This window comes from Cherax quadricarinatus, chromosome 26 (assembly GCF_038502225.1).
Source record: "Cherax quadricarinatus isolate ZL_2023a chromosome 26, ASM3850222v1, whole genome shotgun sequence".
Taxonomy (NCBI): domain Eukaryota; kingdom Metazoa; phylum Arthropoda; class Malacostraca; order Decapoda; family Parastacidae; genus Cherax; species Cherax quadricarinatus.
The window spans coordinates 33,565,681-33,591,230 of NC_091317.1; the positions used below are offsets into that span (position 1 = coordinate 33,565,681).

Genomic DNA, 25,550 nt, shown 5'->3' on the forward strand with positions numbered 1-25,550 from the left:
GTAACATCATGCATCCCTGTATTAGGTCTACTTTCTCCCACACATCCTAACCTGAGCCTCATTATCCGCATAAAAACTCTTTACTCCTTTTAATAATCCACACCTTTTCCAAACATTTGCAAAATATTTAACATTGCTCCCCTATCCACCCCATTATGTGCCTTTTCTAAATCCCAAATGCAACAATAAACTCCTAACCGTTATCTAAGAAATGTTTACTTATGTGCTTCATTGTTAACACTTGATCTACACATCCCCTAACCTTCTTAAAGCTTCCCTGTTCATCTGCCATCTTGGTCTCTGTCTTACCTTAAATTTTTCAATAATAACTCTACCATACACTTGACCAGGTATACTTTACAGGCTTATTTCCCGATCATTCTTACACTCTTATATCCAATTTTCCTTCATACAAAGGAAATATGCACGGTCTCTGCCAGTCCCTATGTACTTTGCCCGTTCATGCATATATTGAACTAATGAACAAACCACTCCAGATCTATATCCCCACCTGCTTTTGACATTTGTGTCTTGATCACATCAATCCCAGTTATTTACCATTTTTCATTCTACCAACTGCTTCATGTACTTCCCTCACACTCACATCTGGCTCTTCCTTGCTCCTTAAAGATGCTATACCTCCCTGCCCAATGCATAAAATCACTGCCTCTCTTCATCATCATTTAAGAGCTCAAAAATGTTCACTCCATCTTCTTAGTGCCTCCATCTCCCCATTTAACAATTACCCTCTTTCATTTTTAATTATTACATTCACTTGTTCCTGGGCTTTGTCAACTTACTGATCTCACTCCAAAACTTTTTCTTATCCTCAGCAAAATTTATTGATAAAACTTCAACCACTCTTTTTTCACTCCCTTACCACTCTCTTAACCACTCTTTTACTCTCAATATACTCTGACCTCTGAGTATTACTTTCTTATCTCATACATCACGTCATTATTCCATCAACACCTCCTCTTGCCTCCTTCACCCACCCTCTTACATCCACAAACTTGTCCTGCACATTCTAACACTGTATTCTAAAATCTACTCCATACCTCTTCGATTCCCTTCTCGTTACTTTTATTCTCTCTAACCCATCTTTCTCCCAGTAGTTGCTTCTCTAAGTCTACTCATCAGTTGTTTATCTACTAATAGATACTTCAATTAGAGGCCCCCATTACCATTTACCCCTGGCACCCCCAACCTGCCTACTACGACCTCAACAACACTGTCTCCCACTCTGGCACCCCAAACCTGCCTACCACGACCTCAACAACACTCTCCAACTATGGCACCCCAAACCTGCCTACCAAGACCTCAACAACACTGTCTATCACTATGGCAACCCAAACCTGCCTACCACGACCTCAACAACACTATCTCCCACTCTGGAACCCCAAACCTGCCTACCACGACCTCAACAACACTGTCTCCCACTCTGGAACCCCAAACCTGCCTACCACGACCTCAACAACACTGTCTATCACTATGGCAACCCAAACCTGCCTACCACGACCTCAACAACACTGTCTCCCACTCTGGAACCCCAAACCTGCCTACCACGACCTCAACAACACTGTCTATCACTATGGCAACCCAAACCTGCCTACCACGACCTCAACAACACTGTCTATCACTATGGCAACCCAAACCTGCCTACCACGACCTCAACAACACTGTCTCCCACTCTGGCACCCCAAACCTGCCTACCACGACCTCAACAACACTGTCTCCCACTATGGCACCCCAAACCTGCCTACCACGACCTCAACAACACTGTCTCCCACTATGGCACCCCAAACCTGCCTACCACGACCTCAACAACACTGTCTCCCACTATGGCACCCCAAACCTGCCTACCACGACCTCAACAACACTGTCTCCCACTCTGGCACCCCAAACCTGCCTACCACGACCTCAACAACACTGTCTCCAACTATGGCACCCCAAACCTGCCTACCACGACCTCAACAACACTGTCTCCCACTATGGCACCCCAAACCTGCCTACCACGACCTCAACAACACTGTCTCCCACTCTGGAACCCCAAACCTGCCTACCACGACCTCAACAACACTGTCTATCACTATGGCAACCCAAACCTGCCTACCACGACCTCAACAACACTGTCTCCCACTCTGGAACCCCAAACCTGCCTACCACGACCTCAAAAACACTGTCTATCACTATGGCAACCCAAACCTGCCTACCACGACCTCAACAACACTGTCTCCCACTACGGCACCCTCAAAATGCCTACTACGACCTCAACAACACTATCTCCCACTCTGGCAACCCAAACCTGCCTACCACGACCTCAACAACACTGTCTCCAACTATGGCACCCCAAACCTGCCTACCACGACCTCAACAACACTGTCTCCCACTATGGCACCCCAAACCTGCCTACCACGACCTCAACAACACTGTCTCCCACTATGGCACCCCAAACCTGCCTACCACGACCTCAACAACACTGTCTCCCACTCTGGCACCCCAAACCTGCCTACCACGACCTCAACAACACTGTCTCCCACTCTGGCACCCCAAACCTGCCTACCACGACCTCAACAACACTGTCTCCCACTATGGCACCCCAAACCTGCTACCACGACCTCAACAACACTGTCTCCCACTCTGGAACCCCCAACCTGCCTACCACGACCTCAACAACACTGTTTCCCACTATGGCACCCCAAACCTGCCTACCACGACCTCAACAACACTGTCTCCCACTCTGGAACCCCCAACCTGCCTACCACGACCTCAACAACACTGTCTCCCACTATGGCACCCCAAACCTGCCTACCACGACCTCAACAACACTGTCTCCCACTCTGGCACCCCAAACCTACCTACCACGACCTCAACAACACTGTCTCCCACTATGGCACCCCAAACCTGCTACCACGACCTCAACAGCACTGTCTCCCACTATGGCACCCCAAACCTGCCTACCACGACCTCAACAACACTGTCTCCCACTATGGCACCCCAAACCTGCTACCACGACCTCAACAGCACTGTCTCCCACTATGGCACCCCAAACCTACCTACCACGACCTCAACAACACTGTCTCCCACTATGGCACCCCAAACCTGCTACCACGACCTCAACAGCACTGTCTCCCACTATGGCACCCCAAACCTGCCTACCACGACCTCAACAACACTGTCTCCCACTATATCACCCCAAACCTGCCTACCACGACCTCAACAACACTGTCTCCCACTATGGCACCCCAAACCTGCCTACCACGACCTCAACAACACTGTCTCCCACTATGGCACCCCAAACCTGCCTACCACGACCTCAACAACACTGTCTCCCACTATGGCACCCCAAACCTGCCTACCACGACCTCAACAACACTGTCTCCCACTATGGCACCCCAAACCTGCCTACCACGACCTCAACAACACTGTCTCCCACTATGGCGCCCCAAACCTGCCTACCACGACCTCAACAACACTGTCTCCCACTATGGCACCCCAAACCTGCCTACCACGACCTCAACAACACTGTCTCCCACTATGGCACCCCAAACCTGCTACCACGACCTCAACAACACTGTCTCCCACTATGGCACCCCAAACCTGCCTACCACGACCTCAACAACACTGTCTCCCACTATGGCACCCCAAACCTACCTACCACGACCTCAACAACACTGTCTCCCACTATGGCACCCCAAACCTGCCTACCACGACCTCAACAACACTGTCTCCCACTATGGCACCCCAAACCTACCTACCACGACCTCAACAACACTGTCTCCCACTATGGCACCCCAAACCTACCTACCACGACCTCAACAACACTGTCTCCCACTATGGCACCCCAAACCTGCCTACCACGACCTCAACAACACTGTCTCCCACTATGGCACTTAGGTCTCCCATAACAATAATTTTCTCACTTGGTTCAAGACTTCCTCAACACTCCTCTAATTAATGTAACAATTAATGTAACAAAACAACTGCTACTACTACTACTATTACTATTACTACTAGTCTATTACATCTACTACTACTATTACTGCTATTACTGCCACTACTACTACTACTAATACTACCACCACTACTACTACTGCTACTACTACTACGCTCTGAGAACATTGTTAAGACTCACCGCAAAGGATATAGGAAGATATATCCTGGTGGCTAGGTAACCCATATTCTCCATGACCTCCACTCCAGCCCCGGAGGTGAACATGATCACAACGTGACTCTGGTTGAGTATGTTGCTGGGAGTATACACCACACACTCTGTAACACAACAAGTGTGTTTCTAGCAGTATACACCACACACTCTGTAACACAACAAGTGTGTTTCTAGCAGTATACACCACACACTCTGTAACACAACAAGTGTGTTTCTAGCAGTATACACCACACACTCTAACACAACAAGTGTGTTTCTAGCAGTATACACCACACACTCTAACACAACAAGTGTGTTTCTAGCAGTATACACCACACACTCTGTAACACAACAAGTGTGTTTCTAGCAGTATACACCACACACTCTGTAACACAACAAGTGTGTTTCTAGCAGTATACACCACACACTCTGTAACACAACAAGTGTGTTTCTAGCAGTATACACCACACACTCTGTAACACAACAAGTGTGTTTCTAGCAGTATACACCACACACTCTAACACAACAAGTGTGTTTCTAGCAGTATACACCACACACTCTGTAACACAACAAGTGTGTTTCTAGCAGTATACACCACACACTCTGTAACACAACAAGTGTGTTTCTAGCAGTATACACCACACACTCTGTAACACAACAAGTGTGTTTCTAGCAGTATACACCACACACTCTAACACAACAAGTGTGTTTCTAGCAGTATACACCACACACTCTGTAACACAACAAGTGTGTTTCTAGCAGTATACACCACACACTCTGTAACACAACAAGTGTGTTTCTAGCAGTATACATCACACACTCTGTAACACAACAAGTGTGTTTCTAGCAGTATACACCACACACTCTGTAACACAACAAGTGTGTTTCTAGCAGTATACACCACACACTCTAACACAACAAGTGTGTTTCTAGCAGTATACACCACACACTCTGTGTGTTTAATTTTTACATCTGTTTTTTATTTATAGTAAGCAGTAATTTTACTCTAATTACAATAGTTTCAGTAATAATTATTGAAATTATTACGAAAATATAACATTGCGAGTTGTTGAAAGTAGTTTACAGTATGAGAATGTTACTATTGGGTGTAAGTCAGTATTGTTTTAGGTAGGTATTTATATTACAATGTAGTATTAATGATATATGAACTTTGGGCTTCTAGATTTGAAGTTTTAAGATTTAGGTTATTGGGTGATTTTTGGTAAAGTTAAGTATTGAGTACTGGGTATTTAGTTTAGGGTGAGTAGGTGGTTTTTGAGAAGAGCTTTAAATCGGTGTTCAGACCTGGTTACTTTTGTGTTTACGAGTAATGAATTCCAAATTTTGGGGCCCTTTATGTGCACAGAGTTTTTTACACAGTGTGATATGGACACGGGGTATATCAAAAAGAGATCTGTGTCTTGTGTTATGGTCATGTGTCCTGTTAAGGTTGGTGAGGAAAAGTCTGAGTGGAGAGTTTATGTTTGCGTGTACTGTTCTATGTATGTAGTAGGCACATGAATCAGTATGGATGTTCTTAATGGTGAGCAGTTTTAGACTTGTGAATATCGGTGGAGTATGATGTCGGGAGTGGGAATTTGTTATTATTCTGACTGCAGTCTTTTGCTGGGTTATTATTGGTCCTAGATGATTTAATGTTATTGATCCCCATGCACAAATTCCATATGTAAGATAAGGGTAGATGAGTGAGAGATACAGTGCAGGGAGAGCTGATTGTGGAACATAGTACCTTATCTTTGATAGTATGCCTACTGTCTTAGAGATTTTCTTGGAAATTTGTTGTATATTTGTCTTGAATCTGAGGCTACTGTCTAGGCGGATTCCTAGGAATTTTCCTTCTGTGAGTCTTGTGATGGGTGATCCATTTAGTGTTATGTTAAGTGGAACATTTGCAGCTCTGGTTCCAAACTGAATGAAATAGGTTATGTCAGTATTGAGGGTAAGTTTATTCGTCATCATCCAGGTAGATATTTTCTGCAATTCAGCATTAACAGTGTTGGTCAGTATGACTGGGTTTGGGTGAGAGAAGACGTATGTTGTGTCATCTGCAAATAATATGGGTTTGAGTAGCTGTGATGCATTCGGTATGTCAGTGATGTAGATGAGAAAGAGGAGTGGTCCAAGGACACTTCCTTGTGGAACACCGACTGTGATTGGTTGTGCGGAAGAGTTTGCTCCATTTGTGTAAACATATTGGCTTATGTTACTAAGGTATGACTTTAGGCAGTTGAGGGAGTGGCCTCTTATACCATAGTGTGTTAATTTAATGTGCAGCAAATCATAGTCGATAGTATCAAAAGCTTTACGTAAATTAATGAAGATTCCCAGTGGGACTTCTTTCTTCTCGAGTGCGGTATATATTAGTTCTACCATGTGTATAATAGCATCATTTGTGCTTTTATTATTCCTGAATCCAAACTGACAGGGGTTTAGTATGTTGTGTGAGACGAGGTAGGAATAGATCTGTCTATGAATTAATTTTTCAAAGATTTTAGAGATCAGAGTAAGTTAGAAATTCGTCTATTAGTTATTCAAGTTGGCTTGATCACCTCCTTGTGGATCGAGGTGACTCTCGCTATTTTGAGAACTGCTGGAAGGTGGAGGATTCAATGGATTTGTTAAAGAGTGTTGCAATAATTGGTGACAGTACTTGAGAAGCTTTTTTGTACATAAAAGGTGGTAAGTTATTTATATCTTCTGCCTTGTTTTTAAGGTGTTGATGAGTGAGACTTCTGTTGGGTTGGTGGGAGCTGGGAATAGTGTATACGGGAAGGTGCTTGTGAGGTAGTCTGATGGACGGGTGTTTGAGATTGGAATTTTTCTCGCTAGATTCTCTCCTATGGTGGAGAAGAAAACATGGAGTCTGTTTGCTGTTTCAGTTGGTGAGAGTAGATGTTCATCTGAGTATGTTAATTTGATTGTTTTGTTTTTTAATATTCTCTTAGTTCCTAGAATATCGGATAGGGTTTTCCAGGTCTTTTTCATATCACCTTTTATGTTATGTAATCTGTTTTCATAATACAATTTTTTGACCTTATCAGGCTGGTAAGTGCTGACGAGTAACGTTAAGACTGGTCTCTAGTTATTTGACCCATTCTGTACTGTTTCTCATATTGGTGCTTTGTGTTAATGGATTTAAGGATGCTGGGTGTTAGCCAGGGACTGTTCAGTCTCTGAGTTGTGATCTGTTTAGTTTTTCAGGGCAATGATTGTTATAGAGGTAGTGGGTTCTTTTTTTTTTAGAATATTCTTAATACATTCATTAGTATCTGTATGTTTCAAGTTGATTATGCCAGTCAACATTGTTCATAGCTGTTATAAAGTTATTACCAGCTGTCTCATTATGTAGTCTGAAGGTAATTTTAGTAGTGTCTTGGAGTAATTTACCTAGATTGGTTATGAGAAAGGTCGAGCACAGTGATGATACCACTGATCTTGAACTTCCTCTTAGCACAATTCAACATTTCCAGTAATATAATTGACCTTATGAATGGCATATTGATAGTTTATAACTTCTCTAGTAATGAAGACAAGTACAGTGCAAAATTTTGTATCTTCCTCTTGCGTACAAAGTCTTAATTTTAATATTAGTCTTTCTGTTCCTCTGGTAACCTGCTTCCCAAACTTACCATCTTAATGTTTCCTTTATTAACACATCGGCCGCTACCCACCAAGGCGCGGGGATCCAAAAATAAAAAAGGCACTTTCACCATTACTCACTCCATCACTGTCTTGCCAGAGACGTGCTGCCACTGCAGTTTAAAAAACTGTAACACCCTCCTTCAGAGTGCAGGCACTGTATTTCCTACCTCCACCCATCCTTCAGAGTGCAGGCACTGTATTTCCTACCTCCACCCATCCTTCAGAGTGCAGGCACTGTATTTCCCACCTCCACCCATCCTTCAGAGTGCAGGCACTGTATTTCCTACCTCCACCCATCCTTCAGAGTGCAGGCACTGTATTTCCTACCTCCACTCATCCTTCAGAGTGCAGGCACTGTATTTCCTACCTCCACCCATCCTTCAGAGTGCAGGCACTGTATTTCCTACCTCCACTCATCCTTCAGAGTGCAGGCACTGTATTTCCTACCTTCACCCATCCTTCAGAGTGCAGGCACTGTACTCCCTACCTTCACCCATCCTTCAGAGTGCAGGCACTGTACTCCCTACCTTCACCCATCCTTCAGAGTGCAGGCACTGTATTTCCCACCTCCACCCATTCTTCAGAGTGCAGGCACTGTATTTCCTACCTCCAACCATCCTTCAGAGTGCAGGCACTGTATTTCCTACCTCCACCCATCCTTCAGAGTGCAGGCACTGTACTTCCCACCTCCACCCATCCTTCAGAGTGCAGGCACTGTATTTCCTACCTCCACCCATCCTTCAAAGTGCAGGCACTGTATTTCCTACCTCCACCCATCCTTCAGAGTGCAGGCACTGTACTCCCTACCTCCAACCATCCTTCAGAGTGCAGGCACTGTACTTCCCACCTCCACCCATCCTTCAGAGTGCAGGCACTGTATTTCCTACCTCCAACCATCCTTCAGAGTGCAGGCAGTGTATTTCCTACCTCCACCCATCCTTCAGAGTGCAGGCACTGTATTTCCTACCTCCACCCATCCTTCAGAGTGCAGGCACTGTATTTCCTACCTCCACCCATCCTTCAGAGTGCAGGCACTGTACTCCCCACCTCCACCCATCCTTCAGAGTGCAGGCACTGTATTTCCCACCTCCACCCATCCTTCAGAGTGCAGGCACTGTATTTCCCACCTCCACCCATCCTTCAGAGTGCAGGCACTGTACTTCCCACCTCCACCCATCCTTCAGAGTGCAGGCACTGTACTTCCCACCTCCACCCATCCTTCAGAGTGCAGGCACTGTACTTCCCACCTCCACCCATCCTTCAGAGTGCAGGCACTGTACTCCCCACCTCCACCCATCCTTCAGAGTGCAGGCACTGTATTTCCCACCTCCACCCATCCTTCAGAGTGCAGGCACTGTATTTCCCACCTCCACCCATCCTTCAGAGTGCAGGCACTGTACTCCCTACCTTCACCCATCCTTCAGAGTGCAGGCACTGTACTCCCTACCTTCACCCATCCTTCAGAGTGCAGGCACTGTATTTCCCACCTCCACCCATTCTTCAGAGTGCAGGCACTGTATTTCCTACCTCCACCCATCCTTCAAAGTGCAGGCACTGTATTTCCTACCTCCACCCATCCTTCAGAGTGCAGGCACTGTATTTCCTACCTCCACCCATCCTTCAGAGTGCAGGCACTGTATTTCCTACCTCCACCCATCCTTCAGAGTGCAGGCACTGTACTCCCCACCTCCACCCATCCTTCAGAGTGCAGGCACTGTATTTCCCACCTCCACCCATCCTTCAGAGTGCAGGCACTGTATTTCCCACCTCCACCCATCCTTCAGAGTGCAGGCACTGTACTTCCCACCTCCACCCATCCTTCAGAGTGCAGGCACTGTACTTCCCACCTCCACCCATCCTTCAGAGTGCAGGCACTGTACTTCCCACCTCCACCCATCCTTCAGAGTGCAGGCACTGTACTCCCCACCTCCACCCATCCTTCAGAGTGCAGGCACTGTATTTCCCACCTCCACCCATCCTTCAGAGTGCAGGCACTGTATTTCCCACCTCCACCCATCCTTCAGAGTGCAGGCACTGTACTCCCTACCTTCACCCATCCTTCAGAGTGCAGGCACTGTACTCCCTACCTTCACCCATCCTTCAGAGTGCAGGCACTGTATTTCCTACCTCCACCCATCCTTCAGAGTGCAGGCACTGTATTTCCCACCTCCACCCATTCTTCAGAGTGCAGGCACTGTATTTCCTACCTCCACCCATCCTTCAAAGTGCAGGCACTGTATTTCCTACCTCCACCCATCCTTCAGAGTGCAGGCACTGTACTCCCTACCTCCAACCATCCTTCAGAGTGCAGGCACTGTACTTCCCACCTCCACCCATCCTTCAGAGTGCAGGCACTGTATTTCCTACCTCCAACCATCCTTCAGAGTGCAGGCACTGTATTTCCTACCTCCACCCATCCTTCAGAGTGCAGGCACTGTACTTCCCACCTCCACCCATCCTTCAGAGTGCAGGCACTGTATTTCCTACCTCCACCCATCCTTCAAAGTGCAGGCACTGTATTTCCTACCTCCACCCATCCTTCAGAGTGCAGGCACTGTACTCCCTACCTCCAACCATCCTTCAGAGTGCAGGCACTGTACTTCCCACCTCCACCCATCCTTCAGAGTGCAGGCACTGTATTTCCTACCTCCAACCATCCTTCAGAGTGCAGGCACTGTATTTCCTACCTCCACCCATCCTTCAGAGTGCAGGCACTGTATTTCCTACCTCCACCCATCCTTCAGAGTGCAGGCACTGTATTTCCTACCTCCACCCATCCTTCAGAGTGCAGGCACTGTACTTCCCACCTCCACCCATCCTTCAGAGTGCAGGCACTGTATTTCCTACCTCCAACCATCCTTCAGAGTGCAGGCACTGTATTTCCTACCTCCACCCATCCTTCAGAGTGCAGGCACTGTATTTCCTACCTCCACCCATCCTTCAGAGTGCAGGCACTGTACTCCCTACCTCCAACCATCCTTCAGAGTGCAGGCACTGTACTTCCCACCTCCACCCATCCTTCAGAGTGCAGGCACTGTATTTCCCACCTCCACCCATCCTTCAGAGTGCAGGCACTGTATTTCCTACCTTCACCCATCCTTCAGAGTGCAGGCACTGTACTTCCCACCTCCACCCATCCTTCAGAGTGCAGGCACTGTACTTCCCACCTCCACCCATCCTTCAGAGTGCAGGCACTGTACTTCCCACCTCCACCCATCCTTCAGAGTGCAGGCACTGTACTCCCCACCTCCACCCATCCTTCAGAGTGCAGGCACTGTATTTCCCACCTCCACCCATCCTTCAGAGTGCAGGCACTGTATTTCCCACCTCCACCCATCCTTCAGAGTGCAGGCACTGTACTTCCCACCTCCACCCATCCTTCAGAGTGCAGGCACTGTACTTCCCACCTCCACCCATCCTTCAGAGTGCAGGCACTGTACTTCCCACCTCCACCCATCCTTCAGAGTGCAGGCACTGTACTCCCCACCTCCACCCATCCTTCAGAGTGCAGGCACTGTATTTCCCACCTCCACCCATCCTTCAGAGTGCAGGCACTGTATTTCCCACCTCCACCCATCCTTCAGAGTGCAGGCACTGTACTTCCCACCTCCACCCATCCTTCAGAGTGCAGGCACTGTACTTCCCACCTCCACCCATCCTTCAGAGTGCAGGCACTGTATTTCCCACCTCCACCCATCCTTCAGAGTGCAGGCACTGTATTTCCCACCTCCACCCATCCTTCAGAGTGCAGGCACTGTATTTCCTACCTCCAACCATCCTTCAGAGTGCAGGCACTGTATTTCCTACCTCCACCCATCCTTCAGAGTGCAGGCACTGTATTTCCTACCTCCAACCATCCTTCAGAGTGCAGGCACTGTATTTCCTACCTCCAACCATCCTTCAGAGTGCAGGCACTGTACTTCCCACCTCCACCTATCCTTCAGAGTGCAGCACTGTACTTCCCACCTCCACCCATCCTTCAGAGTGCAGGCACTGTACTTACCACCTCCACCCATCCTTCAGAGTGCAGGCACTGTACTTCCTACCTCCACCCATCCTTCAGAGTGCAGGCACTGTACTTCCCACCTCCACCCATCCTTCAGAGTGCAGGCACTGTACTTCCCACCTCCACCCATCCTTCAGAGTGCAGGCACTGTACTCCCCACCTCCACCCATCCTTCAGAGTGCAGGCACTGTATTTCCCACCTCCACCCATCCTTCAGAGTGCAGGCACTGTATTTCCCACCTCCACCCATCCTTCAGAGTGCAGGCACTGTACTTCCCACATCCACCCATCCTTCAGAGCGCAGGCACTGTATTTCCCACCTCCACCCATCCTTCAGAGTGCAGGCACTGTATTTCCCACCTCCACCCATCCTTCAGAGTGCAGGCACTGTACTTCCCACCTCCACCCATCCTTCAGAGTGCAGGCACTGTACCTCCCACCTCCACCCATCCTTCAGAGTGCAGGCACTGTATTTCCCACCTCCACCCATCCTTCAGAGTGCAGGCACTGTATTTCCCACCTCCACCCATCCTTCAGAGTGCAGGCACTGTATTTCCCACCTCCACCCATCCTTCAGAGTGCAGGCACTGTATTTCCTACCTCCAACCATCCTTCAGAGTGCAGGCACTGTATTTCCTACCTCCACCCATCCTTCAGAGTGCAGGCACTGTATTTCCTACCTCCAACCATCCTTCAGAGTGCAGGCACTGTATTTCCTACCTCCAACCATCCTTCAGAGTGCAGGCACTGTACTTCCCACCTCCACCCATCCTTCAGAGTGCAGGCACTGTACTTCCCACCTCCACCCATCCTTCAGAGTGCAGGCACTGTACTTACCACCTCCACCCATCCTTCAGAGTGCAGGCACTGTACTTCCTACCTCCACCCATCCTTCAGAGTGCAGGCACTGTACTTCCCACCTCCACCCATCCTTCAGAGTGCAGGCACTGTACTTCCAACCTCCACCCATCCTTCAGAGTGCAGGCACTGTACTTACCACCTCCACCCATCCTTCAGAGTGCAGGCACTGTACTTCCTACCTCCACCCATCCTTCAGAGTGCAGGCACTGTACTTCCCACCTCCACCCATCCTTCAGAGTGCAGGCACTGTACTTACCACCTCCACCCATCCTTCAGAGTGCAGGCACTGTACTTCCCACCTCCACCCATCCTTCAGAGTGCAGGCACTGTACTTCCCACCTCCACCCATCCTTCAGAGTGCAGGCACTGTACTTCCCACCTCCAGGTGGGAAGTACAGTGCTAACCGGTATCGTTGAATCCCTTCGTTAATATTACCTGACTCACACTCCAACAGCATGGCAAGTCATAAAAACTACTTGTCTCCACTCTCTGCTAACACACGTGGTGGCCCGGTGGCCTGGTGGCTAAAACTCCCGCTTCACACACGGAGGGCCCGGGTTCGATTCCCGGCGGGTGGAAACATTTCGACACGTTTCCTTACACCTGTTGTCCTGTTCACCTAGCAGCAAATAGGTACCTGGGTGTTAGTCGACTGGTGTGGGTCGCATCCTGGGGGACAAGATTAAGGACCCCAATGGAAATAAGTTAGACAGTCCTCGATGACGCACTGACTTTCTTGGGTTATCCTGGGTGGCTAACCCTCCGGGGTTAAAAATCCGAACGAAATCTTATCTTATATGCTCAATAATATCCCACATGGAGACAAACTGAGAACATTAAATGATCTGTCTATGTCGATGCCTTCTGGGAGCCTCCTCGGCTTTATTTATCATGTATATTATTATGGGAATTGTGATCCTGTGTGACTGGTGTGGGTAGAGCGGTTAAGTGAAATGATCTCTGGGGAAGAGTTAAACCCGGGTGAGGTGTTTAACAACTGTAAAGGTTGTGGCTAATTACTGAGTATTAATTAATGTTAATTAAGCTAGACCGGAAGTCTTTGGCTTACCTAAGTGTCGGTCTGATCAACACAGAGACCCAAACAAGTCTTAGATAATAATAATAATAATAATAATAATAATAATAATAATAATAATAATAATAATAATAATAATAATAATAATATCTTTATTTCTACATGTACAAGGTATACAGATCATAGCTGACATCAGTGACATACTACTATATAGAAAACCTCTTGTTATGCTGAGCATTTCCTGCAAATTAGGTCAGTTTTGTCCCAGGATGCGACCCACACCAGTCCACTAACACCCAGGAACCCATTTTATTGATGGGTGAACATAGACAACCGGTGTAAGGAAACAAGCCCAGTGTTTCTACCCTCCCAAGGAATCTAACCCGGATCCTCGCCGTGTGAAGCGAGAGCTCAATTAAGCCACCAGGCCACGGGGCACCGTAACCCAAAATAAGTCGTAATGAATGACTGTTAGTGGTTCGATCCCTGGTACGGGTGGAAACATCAGGACGTGTTTCCTTCAGACACCTGCTGTCCCTGTTCACCCATCAGTAAAATAGTTACCTGAGTGTTAGTGGACTGGTGTGGGTCGCATCCTGGGACAAAATTTATCTAATTTGCGGGAAATGATCAGCATAACAAGGGGCTTTCTATATAGTAGTATGTCATTGATGTCAGCTATGGTCTGTATACCTTGTACATGTACTGGTAGTAAATAAAGATTTATTATTATTATTAATATTATTATTATTATTAATGACCCGCTACCCGCATGGGCCACGCTTCCACTCAGCATTCATTCTTCTGTTTAAGTTAAGTGATGCTTGAGTGTGTGCAGGCGGAAACATCATGACACTGGAAGAGAGAGCAAAGGTTGTCGTACAGAGGTAAGACTCACCACGGAACTGTTGTATCTTCTGAGAGTACCTGTCGAAGTACACTCTCTCACCGTCTACTATGACGTCCAGGTGGTAGCGCCAGATGGCGTTGGTGGGACGACGACGAACCTCCACGATGGAAGATATGTTATCACGAGCTGTGGGTAATTATTGTCTTAGTTATCACTAGCTGTGGGTACTGTGTTAATTATCATCAGTACATACACGGCCGCAGTGTTCTGGTGGCAAGTCATAACACATCAATAATGTCAGCATACACACACTCACCTGCCACAGCAGTAAGCAAGGAAGCCTTGGCTTCACCAAGATAGTTCTTGGTGATCTGCTCAAAGCGTCCCTGTACGTCCAGTACTCGACGCAGCGAGTCGACGCGCACCAACACAAACTCTCCCTTACCATTGAAGGTGTATGGCACATTGTCGAATGTGTAGATGTGAGGGTCACCAAACACCGTAGCTGTGAGACAGGGAGAGAGACCAGTGAGTGAGAGAGACCAGTGACTGAGAGAGACCAGTGAGTGAGAGAGACCAGTGAGTGAGAGAGACCAGTGAGTGAGAGAGACCAGTGAGTGAGACCAGTGAGTGAGAGAGACCAGTGAGTGAGAGAGACCAGTGAGTGAGAGAGACCAGTGAGTGAGACCAGTGAGTGAGAGAGACCAGTGAGTGAGACCAGTGAGTGAGAGAGACCAGTGAGTGAGACCAGTGAGTGAGAGAGACCAGTGAGTGAGAGAGACCAGTGAGTGAGAGAGACCAGTGAGTTAGAGAGACCAGTGAGTGAGAGAGACCAGTGAGTGAGAGAGACCTGGAGTTTACCTGGAGAGAGTTCCGGGGGTCAACGCCCCTGCGGCCCGGTCTGTGACCAGGCCTCCTGGTGGATCAGAGCCTGATCAACCAGGCTGTTACTGCTGGCTGCACGCAAACCAACGTACGAGCCACAGCCCGGCTGGTCAGGAACTGACTTTAGGTGCTTGTCCAGTGCCAGCTTGAAGACTGCCAGGGGTCTGTTGGTAATCCCCCTTATGTGTGCTGGGAGGCAGTTGAACAGTCTCGGGCCCCTGACACTTATTATATGGTCTCTTAACGTGCTAGTGACACCCCTGCTTTTCATTGGGGGGATGTTGCATCGTCTGCCAAGTCTTTTGCTTTCGTAGTGAGTGATTTTCGTGTGCAAGTTCGGTACTAGTCCCTCTAGGATTTTCCAGGTGTATATAATCATGTATCTCTCCCGCCTGCGTTCCAGCGAATACAGGTTTAGGAACCTCAAGCGCTCCCAGTAATTGAGGTGTTTTATCTCCGTTATGCGCGCCGTGAAGGTTCTCTGTACATTTTCTAGGTCAGCAATTTCACCTGCCTTGAAAGGTGCTGTTAGTGTGCAGCAATATTCCAGCCTAGATAGAACAAGTGACCTGAAAAGTGTCATCATGGGCTTGGCCTCCCTAGTTTTGAAGGTTCTCATTATCCATCCTGTCATTTTTCTAGCAGATGCGATTGATACAATGTTATGGTCCTTGAAGGTGAGATCCTCCGACATGATCACTCCCAGGTCTTTGACGTTGGTGTTTCGCTCTATTTTGTGGCCAGAATTTGTTTTGTACTCTGATGAAGATTTAATTTCCTCGTGTTTACCATATCTGAGTAATTGAAATTTCTCATCGTTGAACTTCATATTGTTTTCTGCAGCCCACTGAAAGATTTGGTTGATGTCCGCCTGGAGCCTTGCAGTGTCTGCAATGGAAGACACTGTCATGCAGATTCGGGTGTCATCTGCAAAGGAAGACACGGTGCTGTGGCTGACATCCTTGTCTATGTCGGATATGAGGATGAGGAACAAGACGGGAGCGAGTACTGTGCCTTGTGGAACAGAGCTTTTCACCGTAGCTGCCTCGGACTTTACTCTGTTGACGACTACTCTCTGTGTTCTGTTAGTGAGGAAATTATAGATCCATCGACCGACTTTTCCTGTTATTCCTTTAGCACGCATTTTGTGCACTATTACGCCATGGTCACACTTGTCGAAGGCTTTTGCAAAGTCTGTATATATTACATCTGCATTCTTTTTGTCTTCTAGTGCATCTAGGACCTTGTCATAGTGATCCAATAGTTGAGACAGACAGGAGCGACCTGTTCTAAACCCAAGTTGCCCTGGGTTGTGTAGCTGATGGGTTTCTAGATGGGTGGTGATCTTGCTTCTTAGGACCCTTTCAAAAATTTTTATGATATGGGATGTTAATGCTATCGGTCTGTAGTTCTTTGCTGTTGCTTTACTGCCCCCTTTGTGGAGTGGGGCTATGTCTGTTGTTTTTAGTAACTGTGGGACGACCCCCGTGTCCATGCTCCCTCTCCATAGGATGGAAAAAGCTCGTGATAGGGGCTTCTTGCAGTTCTTGATGAACACGGAGTTCCATGAGTCTGGCCCTGGGGCAGAGTGCATGGGCATGTCATTTATCGCCTGTTCGAAGTCATTTGGCGTCAGGATAACATCGGATAGGCTTGTGTTAACCAAATTCTGTGGCTCTCTTATAAAAAATTCATTTTGATTTTCGACTCTCAGTCTGGTTAGCGGCTTGCTAAAAACTGAGTCATATTGGGACTTGAGTAGCTCACTCATTTCCTTGCTGTCATCTGTGTAGGACCCATCTTGTTTAAGTAGGGGCCCAATACTGGACGTTGTTCTCGACTTTGATTTGGCATAGGAGAAGAAATACTTTGGTTTTTTTTCGATTTCATTTATGGCTTTTAGTTCTTCCCGCGATTCCTGACTCCTATAAGATTCCTTTAGCTTAAGTTCGATGCTTGCTATTTCTCTGACCAGTGTCTCCCTACGCATTTCAGATATATTGACCTCTTTTAGCGGCTCTGTTATTCTTTTCCGTCGCCTGTAAAAGGAGCGCCTGTCTCTTTCTATTTTACATCTACTCCTCCTTTTTCTTAGAGGAATAAGCCTTGTGCAAACATCGAGTGCCACCAAGTTAATCTGTCCTAGGCATAAGTTGGGGTCTGTGTTGCTTAGTATATCTTCCCAGCTTATATCGGTTAGGACTTGGTTTACTTGGTCCCACTTTATGTTTTTGTTATTGAAGTTGAATTTGGTGAATGCTCCCTCGTGACTAATCTCATTATGTCGGTCTGGGGCTCCACGCATACATGTCTGAACCTCAATTATGTTGTGATCTGAGTATATTGTTTTTGATATGGTGACATTTCTTATCAGATCATCACTGTTAGTGAAGATGATGTCTAGTGTATTCTCCAGTCTAGTAGGTTCTATTATTTGCTGGTTTAAATTGAATTTTGTGCAGAGATTTAAAAGCTCGTGTGAGTGTGAGTTTTCATCAGAGCTACCTCCTGGTGTTATTACTGCAACAATATTATTTGCTATATTCCTCCATTTTAGGTGCCTTAAGTTGAAATCCCCCAGGAGCAAGATGTTGGGTGCAGGAGCTGGAAGATTTTCCAGACAGTGGTCAATTTTTAACAGCTGTTCCTGGAATTGCTGGGATGTTGCATCTGGAGGCTTGTAGACTACCACAATGACTAGGTTTTGGTTCTCGACCTTTACTGCTAAAACTTCCACTACATCATTTGAGGCATTAAGCAGTTCTGTGCAAACAAGTGACTCTGCAATGTACAGGCCAACTTCCCCCCTTTTGCCTGTTCACTCTGTCACATCTGTATAGGTTGTAACCTGGGATCCATATTTCGTTGTCCAAGTGATCCTTTATGTGGGTCTCAGTGAAAGCCGCGAACATTGCCTTTGCCTCTGCAAGCAGTCCACGGATGAAAGGTATTTTGTTTGTTGCTGGCTTTAGACCCTGTATATTTGCAAAGAAGAATGTCATCGGACTGGTGGTATTGTTGGTACTGGGGGAGGAATTTTTTTCGGCATTAGTATCTGTATCTGTTGGTTTGGAGTGGAGGCCATCGACTGTGGTTCCACTCCAGGAATGGCTGGATTTGGTGTACGATTTCTGCCATTTCCTGCCAGTTTTTTTCCTTCCTGGCACTAAAAAACCTCTCCCTCTTGAGTGGCTGTGGCTACCCAGGTTTTCCCATGGCCTGGATGTTTTGTATCTTTTTGTCCCCTTTAGATGGTGTGCCTGGCAATTTAAGTTATAGCACAGTCTTTCCTGTACTGAAGAGGTACACATTTCAGAGTGAAAAAGCTTACAGGAAGGGAGTTTTCATTTTCCTGTTGTCATATGGGCACGGCATTTTCTAGGGTGGTCATAGTTGCACGTCCCATCTGTTTTTCCAGATTTCCCATGCCTGCAGATACCAAGTGCATAGTATGTGCACAGGCTTGGTTTCCGTTTGCCTTGGGTTTCTGTGACTGTCTTATTCCTATCCTCCCTAGCACCAACAATGGAGCTCCCCCCAGTTGTTTTTGGTAATATATCCTCACTATTGCTAGTGGAGTCCTCTTGTTTGCTATTTCCTGTGGTATTTCTAGTTTGCAATATTGGTTTTATCTTATCTTTGACTACACTTGTTTCCCTACTACGGCTCCTGTCCCCTATGAGGTCATTTATATGTATTCCTTCCTGCGTAAAATTCCCGACTACCTGGACAAAATCTCCAGCTTCACCATTGCTGTCTCCCAGGACAGCATCTCCCGCTTCACCATTACTGTCTCCCAGGACAGCACCTCCAGCTTCACCATTACTGTCTCCCAGGACAGCACCTCCAGCTTCCCCATTACTGTCTCCCAGGACAGCACCTCCAGCTTCACCATTACTGTCTCTCAGGACAGCACCTCCAGCTTCCCCATTACTGTCTCCCAGGACAGCACCTCCAGCTTCACCATTACTGTCTCTCAGGACAGCACCTCCAGCTTCCCCATTACTGTCTCCCAGGACAGCACCTCCAGCTTCACCATTACTGTCTCTCAGGACAGCACCTCCAGCTTCACCATTACTGTCTCCCAGGACAGCACCTCCAGCTTCACCATTACTGTCTCCCAGGACAGCACCTCCAGCTTCCCCATTACTGTCTCCCAGGACAGCACCTCCAGCTTCACCATTACTGTCTCCCAGGACAGCACCTCCAGCTTCACCATTACTGTCTCCCAGGACAGCACCTCCAGCTTCCCCATTACTGTCTCCCAGGACAGCACCTCCAGCTTCACCATTACTGTCTCTCAGGACAGCACCTCCAGCTTCACCATTACTGTCTCCCAGGACAGCACCTCCAGCTTCCCCATTACTGTCTCCCAAGACAGCACCTCCAGCTTCACCATTACCGTCTCTCAGGACAGCACCTCCCGCTTCACCATTACTGTCTCCCAGGACAGCACCTCCAGCTTCACCATTACTGTCTCCCAGGACAGCACTATCAGCCCCACATTTACTGACTACCAGGACATCACCTCCAGCCTTACAGTTTGTGACTACATGGCCAGTATCAAGGGCAGTACCATTCAGCCCAGACTTTTTATGTTCCCATCTGTTGTAGAAAGCTTCCAGGTTGTCTATGAAAGCAGCTTTGATGTTGTCCTCTTTTAATACCCTTGTGATTTTAGTCCACAGATTTATCTCATTTGGGCATACCCAAAAACACTTCCCTGTTTTAATACTGCTTGTAGCTAGTTCTTGGATATCTGCACAAGGGGCGTGACACCAATTTCCACAAAAATGACAATTTATCCATGTGGAAGCCCGTTGAGAGCCCGTGAGAGAGACCAGTGAGTGAGAGAGACCAGTGAGTGAGAGAGACCAGTGAGTGAGAGAGACCAGTGAGTGAGAGAGACCAGTGAGTGAGAGAGACCAGTGAGTGAGAGAGACCAGTGAGTGAGAGAGACCAGTGAGTGAGAGAGACCAGTGAGTGAGAGAGACCAGTGAGTGAGAGAGACCAGTGAGTGAGAGAGACCAGTGAGTGAGAGAGACCAGTGAGTGAGAGAGACCAGTGAGTGAGACCAGTGAGTGAGAGAGACCAGTGAGTGAGAGAGACCAGTGAGTGAGAGAGACCAGTGAGTGAGAGAGACCAGTGAGTGAGAGAGACCAGTGAGAGAGACCAGTGAGTGAGAGAGACCAGTGAGTGAGAGAGACCAGTGAGTGAGAGAGACCAGTGAGTGAGAGAGACCAGTGAGTGAGAGAGATCAGTGAGTGAGAGAGACCAGTGAGTGAGAGAGACCAGTGAGTGAGAGAGACCAGTGAGTGAGAGAGACCAGTGAGTGAGAGAGACCAGTGAGTGAGAGAGACCAGTGAGTGAGAGAGACCAGTGAGTGAGAGAGACCAGTGAGTGAGAGAGACCAGTGAGTGAGACCAGTGAGTGAGAGAGACCAGTGAGTGAGAGAGACCAGTGAGTGAGAGAGATCAGTGAGTGAGAGAGACCAGTGAGTGAGAGAGACCAGTGAGTGAGAGAGACCAGTGAGTGAGAGAGACCAGTGAGTGAGACCAGTGAGTGAGAGAGACCAGTGAGTGAGAGAGACCAGTGAGTGAGAGAGACCAGTGAGTGAGAGAGACCAGTGAGTGAGAGAGACCAGTGAGAGAGACCAGTGAGTGAGAGAGACCAGTGAGTGAGAGAGACCAGTGAGTTAGAGAGACCAGCGAGTGAGAGAGACCAGTGAGTGAGACCAGTGAGTGAGAGAGACCAGTGAGTGAGAGAGACCAGTGAGTGAGAGAGACCAGTGAGTGAGAGAGACCAGTGAGTGAGAGAGACCAGTGAGTGAGAGAGACCAGTGAGTGAGAGAGACCAGTGAGTGAGAGAGACCAGTGAGTGAGACCAGTGAGTGAGAGAGACCAGTGAGTGAGAGAGACCAGTGAGTGAGAGAGATCAGTGAGTGAGAGAGACCAGTGAGTGAGAGAGACCAGTGAGTGAGAGAGATCAGTGAGTGAGTGAGACCAGTGAGTGAGAGAGACCAGTGAGTGAGAGAGACCAGTGAGTGAGAGAGACCAGTGAGTGAGAGAGATCAGTTAGTGAGAGAGACCAGTGAGTGAGAGAGACCAGTGAGTGAGAGAGACCAGTGAGTGAGAGAGATCAGTTAGTGAGAGAGACCAGTGAGTGAGAGAGACCAGTGAGTGAGAGAGACCAGTGAGTGAGAGAGACCAGTGAGTGAGAGAGATCAGTTAGTGAGAGAGACCAGTGAGTGAGAGAGATCAGTGAGTGAGAGAGACCAGTGAGTGAGAGAGACCAGTGAGTGAGAGAGACCAGTGAGTGAGAGAGACCAGTGAGTGAGAGAGACCAGTGAGTGAGAGAGACCAGTGAGTGAGAGAGACCAGTGAGTGAGAGAGATCAGTGAGTGAGAGAGACCAGTGAGTGAGAGAGATCAGTGAGTGAGAGAGACCAGTGAGTGAGACCAGTGAGTGAGAGAGACCAGTGAGTGAGAGAGATCAGTGAGTGAGAGAGACCAGTGAGTGAGAGAGACCAGTGAGTGAGAGAGACCAGTGAGTGAGAGAGACCAGTGAGTGAGAGAGATCAGTGAGTGAGACCAGTGAGTGAGAGAGACCAGTGAGTGAGACCAGTGAGTGAGAGAGACCAGTGAGTGAGAGAGACCAGTGAGTGAGAGAGATCAGTGAGTGAGACCAGTGAGTGAGAGAGACCAGTGAGTGAGAGAGATCAGTGAGTGAGAGAGACCAGTGAGTGAGAGAGACCAGTGAGTGAGACCAGTGAGTGAGAGAGACCAGTGAGTGAGAGAGACCAGTGAGTGAGAGAGATCAGTGAGTGAGAGAGACCAGTGAGTGAGAGAGACCAGTGAGTGAGAGAGATCAGTGAGTGAGAGAGACCAGTGAGTGAGAGACACCAGTGAGTGAGACCAGTGAGTGAGAGAGACCAGTGAGTGAGAGAGACCAGTGAGTGAGAGAGACCAGTGAGTGAGAGAGACCAGTGAGTGAGAGAGATCAGTTAGTGAGAGAGATCAGTGAGTGAGAGAGATCAGTTAGTGAGAGAGACCAGTGAGTGAGAGAGATCAGTGAGTGAGAGAGATCAGTGAGTGAGAGAGATCAGTTAGTGAGAGAGACCAGTGAGTGAGAGAGATCAGTTAGTGAGAGAGATCAGTGAGTGAGAGAGATCAGTTAGTGAGAGAGACCAGTGAGTGAGAGAGATCAGTTAGTGAGAGAGATCAGTGAGTGAGAGAGATCAGTTAGTGAGAGAGACCAGTGAGTGAGAGAGACCAGTGAGTGAGAGAGATCAGTTAGTGAGAGAGATCAGTGAGTGAGAGAGATCAGTGAGTGAGAGAGACCAGTTAGTGAGAGAGACCAGTGAGTGAGAGAGATCAGTGAGTGAGAGAGATCAGTTAGTGAGAGAGATCAGTGAGTGAGACCAGTGAGTGAGAGAGATCAGTTAGTGAGAGAGACCAGTGAGTGAGAGAGATCAGTGAGTGAGAGAGATCAGTTAGTGAGAGAGATCAGTTAGTGAGAGAGATCAGTTAGTGAGAGAGATCAGTTAGTGAGAGAGATCAGTGAGTGAGAGAGATCAGTTAGTGAGAGAGACCAGTGAGTGAGAGAGATCAGTGAGTGAGAGAGATCAGTTAGTGAGAGAGATCAGTGAGTGAGAGAGATCAGTTAGTGAGAGAGATCAGTGAGTGAGAGAGATCAGTGAGTGAGAGAGATCAGTTAGTGAGAGAGATCAGTGAGTGAGAGAGACCAGTTAGTGAGAGAGACCAGTGAGTGAGAGAGATCAGTTAGTGAGAGAGATCAGTGAGTGAGAGAGACCAGTTAGTGAGAGAGACCAGTGAGTGAGAGAGATCAGTTAGTGAGAGAGACCAGTTAGTGAGAGAGACCAGTGAGTGAGAGAGATCAGTTAGTGAGAGAGATCAGTGAGTGAGAGAGACCAGTGAGTGAGAGAGACCAGTGAGTGAGAGAGATCAGTTAGTGAGAGAGACCAGTTAGTGAGAGAGACCAGTGAGTGAGAGAGATCAGTTAGTGAGAGAGATCAGTGAGTGAGAGAGACCAGTGAGTGAGACCAGTGAGTGAGAGAGACCAGTTAGTGAGAGAGACCAGTGAGTGAGAGAGACCAGTGAGTGAGAGAGATCAGTGAGTGAGAGAGACCAGTGAGTGAGACCAGTGAGTGAGAGAGACCAGTGAGTGAGAGAGACCAGTGAGTGAGAGAGACCAGTGAGTGAGAGAGACCAGTGAGTGAGAGAGATCAGTGAGTGAGAGAGACGAGTGAGTGAGACCAGTGAGTGAGAGAGACCAGTTAGTGAGAGAGACCAGTGAGTGAGAGAGACCAGTGAGTGAGAGAGATCAGTGAGTGAGAGAGACCAGTGAGTGAGAGAGACCAGTTAGTGAGTGAGACCAGTGAGTGAGAGAGACCAGTTAGTGAGTGAGACCAGTGAGTGAGTGAGACCAGTGAGTGAGAGAGACCAGTTAGTGAGTGAGACCAGTGAGTGAGAGAGACCAGTTAGTGAGAGAGACCAGTGAGTGAGTGAGACCAGTGAGTGAGAGAGATCAGTGAGTGAGTGAGACCAGTGAGTGAGAGAGACCAGTTAGTGAGTGAGACCAGTGAGTGAGAGAGACCAGTGAGTGAGAGAGACCAGTGAGTGAGAGAGACCAGTGAGTGAGAGAGACCAGTGAGTGAGAGAGACCAGTGAGTGAGAGAGACCAGTGAGTGAGAGAGACCAGTGAGTGAGAGAGACCAGTGAGTGAGAGAGACCAGTGAGTGAGACCAGTGAGTGAGAGAGACCAGTGAGTGAGAGAGATCAGTGAGTGAGACCAGTGAGTGAGAGAGACCAGTGAGTGAGAGAGACCAGTGAGTGAGAGAGACCAGTGAGTGAGAGAGACCAGTGAGTGAGAGAGACCAGTGAGTGAGACCAGTGAGTGAGAGAGACCAGTGAGTGAGAGAGACCAGTGAGTGAGAGAGACCAGTGAGTGAGAGAGACCAGTGAGTGAGAGAGATCAGTGAGTGAGAGAGACCAGTGAGTGAGACCAGTGAGTGAGAGAGACCAGTGAGTGAGAGAGACCAGTGAGTGAGAGAGACCAGTGAGTGAGAGACAAGTGAGTGAGAGAGACCAGTGAGTGAGAGAGACCAGTGAGTTAGAGAGACCAGTGAGTGAGAGAGACCAGTGAGTGAGAGAGACCAGTGAGTGAGACCAGTGAGTGAGAGAGACCAGTGAGTGAGAGAGACCAGTGAGTGAGAGAGATCAGTTAGTGAGAGAGACCAGTGAGTGAGAGAGATCAGTGAGTGAGAGAGACCAGTGAGTGAGAGAGACCAGTGAGTGAGAGAGACCAGTGAGAGAGACCAGTGAGTGAGAGAGACCAGTGAGTGAGAGAGACCAGTGAGTGAGAGAGACCAGTGAGTGAGAGAGACCAGTGAGTGAGACCAGTGAGTGAGAGAGACCAGTGAGTGAGAGAGACCAGTGAGTGAGAGAGACCAGTGAGTGAGAGAGATCAGTGAGTGAGAGAGACCAGTGAGTGAGAGAGACCAGTGAGTGAGACCAGTGAGTGAGAGAGACCAGTGAGTGAGAGAGACCAGTGAGTGAGAGAGATCAGTTAGTGAGAGAGACCAGTGAGTGAGAGAGATCAGTGAGTGAGAGAGACCAGTGAGTGAGAGAGACCAGTGAGTGAGAGAGACCAGTGAGTGAGACCAGTGAGTGAGACCAGTGAGTGAGACCAGTGAGTGAGACCAGTGAGTGAGACCAGTGAGTGAGACCAGTGAGTGAGAGAGACCAGTGAGTGAGAGAGACCAGTGAGTGAGAGAGACCAGTGAGTGAGACCAGTGAGAGAGACCAGTGAGTGAGAGAGACCAGTGAGTGAGACCAGTGAGTGAGAGAGACCAGTGAGTGAGACCAGTGAGTGAGACCAGTGAGTGAGACCAGTGAGTGAGAGAGACCAGTGAGTGAGAGAGATCAGTGAGTGAGAGAGACCAGTGAGTGAGAGAGACCAGTGAGTGAGAGAGACCAGTGAGTGAGAGAGATCAGTGAGTGAGAGAGACCAGTGAGTGAGAGAGACCAGTGAGTGAGAGAGATCAGTGAGTGAGAGAGACCAGTGAGTGAGAGAGACCAGT

At 48.1% G+C, this 25,550-nt stretch overlaps 1 protein-coding gene across 4 annotated transcripts in view; it reads right to left on the bottom strand.

The window, feature by feature from the left end:
* The window catches only part of mesh (sushi domain containing 2 mesh), a 171,302-nt gene that overhangs the window by 38,434 nt on the left and 107,318 nt on the right, over positions 1-25,550 (bottom strand). For all 4 annotated transcript variants that reach the window (XM_070088915.1, XM_070088914.1, XM_070088913.1 and 1 more), the window contains 3 exons: positions 14,881-15,069; positions 14,613-14,750; positions 4,136-4,272 (listed from right to left, as the gene is read on the bottom strand). In XM_070088915.1, coding sequence (XP_069945016.1) covers positions 4,136-4,272; positions 14,613-14,750; positions 14,881-15,069 — 464 coding nt within the window. The remainder of the gene's footprint in view (positions 1-4,135; positions 4,273-14,612; positions 14,751-14,880; positions 15,070-25,550) is intronic.